The following is a 1,366-nucleotide window of genomic DNA, read 5'->3' as shown; positions in this document are numbered from 1 at the left end:
GGGAGGTTCAGGGGTGACCTGGGGGGTCCCGGAGGGGTTTAGGGGGGATTTGGGGATCCTGGGGGGTCCCGGGGGGGGGTTGAGGGGTGTTTTAGGGGTCTCAGGATGACCTGGGGGGGGTCCCTGGGGTCTCCACCCCCTCTCGCAGCCATGACCCAGCGGGATGTGCCCGGTTCCACCCTGGGGCTCGAGGGGGTCCGGGTGGCTCAGGGTGGTCCAGGGGTGACCTGGGGGTCCCAGGGGGATTTGGGGGTCCCAGGGGGAGGCTCAGGGGTGATATGGGGTGATCTGGGGGTCCCTGGGGGGAGGCTCAGGGGTGATTTGGGGTGATTTGGGGGTCCCACCGCCCCTCGCAGCCATGACCCAGCGGGACGTGCCCGGTTCCATCCTGGGGCTCGAGGGGGTCCGGGTGGCTCAGGGGGCTCAGGGCAGTCCAGGTGGCTCAGGGGTGATTTGGGGGTCCCAGGGGGGAGGCTCAGGGGTGATTTGGGGTGATTTGGGGGTCCCACCGCCCCTCGCAGCCATGACCCAGCGGGACGTGCCCGGTTTTGCCATCGGGGGCCTGAGCGGGGGCGAGGCCAAGGCGCGCTTTTGGCGCACGGTGAAGCTGAGCGCCGAGCACCTGCCCCGGGACAAGCCCCGCTACCTGATGGGCGTGGGGTGAGTCTGGGGGTCCCCTCAGCCCCCTCCCCCAGACCTCAGAGCCGGCCGGGCTGGGGGAGACCCCCGGAGTCACCCCCAATTCGCCCCCAGCTACGCCACCGACCTGGTGGTCTGCGTCGCGCTGGGCTGTGACATGTTCGACTGCGTGTTCCCCACCCGCACGGCGGTAAGGGGGGCTGAGGGGGGGGTTTGGGGACCCCTCCCCGGGGTTTTGGGGGACCCCTGTAACCCACCCTGCTCCCCCCGCAGCGATTCGGTTCCGCCCTGGTGCCCTGGGGGTCCCTGCAGCTGAAAAATCAGCAATTCGCCAAAGATTTCCGGCCCATCGACGCCGACTGCGGCTGTCCCACGTGCCAGAGGTGGGCGGGGGGCTCTGGGGAGGGTCTGGCTGCACAGTGACACCTGCGTGGCCATGGTGACACCTGCGTGGCCATGGTGACACCTGCGTGGCCATGGTGACACCTGTTTGGTGGCACTGTGTGACCACAGCAGGAAGTTTGAGGAGGGCTGGGTGTGGCCCGGGGGGCGTGGCCCGGACCGGGTGTGGCACCTGCGTCACCCGTGCCCGCACATTTCTGCCCCTGCCGGGCACCGCGGGCACAGAGCCACGGCGGGCGGGATACTGGGAGCACTGGGAAGGGCTGGAGCTGCGACTGGAGCCCACTGGGAGCCGCTGTGAGTGACTGGGACGCACTGGGAGTCA

The 1,366-nt window shown here is 69.7% G+C and overlaps 1 protein-coding gene across 1 annotated transcript; it reads left to right on the top strand.

The window, feature by feature from the left end:
• Positions 1 to 357: 357 nt before the first annotated feature.
• LOC121362654 (queuine tRNA-ribosyltransferase catalytic subunit 1-like) lies at positions 358 to 1,045 on the top strand (the record flags this gene model as incomplete). The annotated part of the gene is made up of 3 exons (XM_041484321.1): positions 358 to 660; positions 754 to 829; positions 913 to 1,045. Coding segments are annotated over exons 1-3 (511 nt in total), but the record flags the coding sequence as incomplete, so codon positions are not given.
• Between the last annotated feature and the right edge of the window lie 321 nt (positions 1,046 to 1,366).

The sequence above is a fragment of the Pyrgilauda ruficollis genome, unplaced genomic scaffold (genome assembly GCF_017590135.1).
Source record: "Pyrgilauda ruficollis isolate IOZ18807 unplaced genomic scaffold, ASM1759013v1 scaffold654, whole genome shotgun sequence".
Classification (NCBI taxonomy): Eukaryota; Metazoa; Chordata; class Aves; order Passeriformes; family Passeridae; genus Pyrgilauda; species Pyrgilauda ruficollis.
The sequence above is the reverse complement of the archived record's forward strand: the minus strand, read 5'-3'. Positions and strand labels throughout refer to the sequence as shown.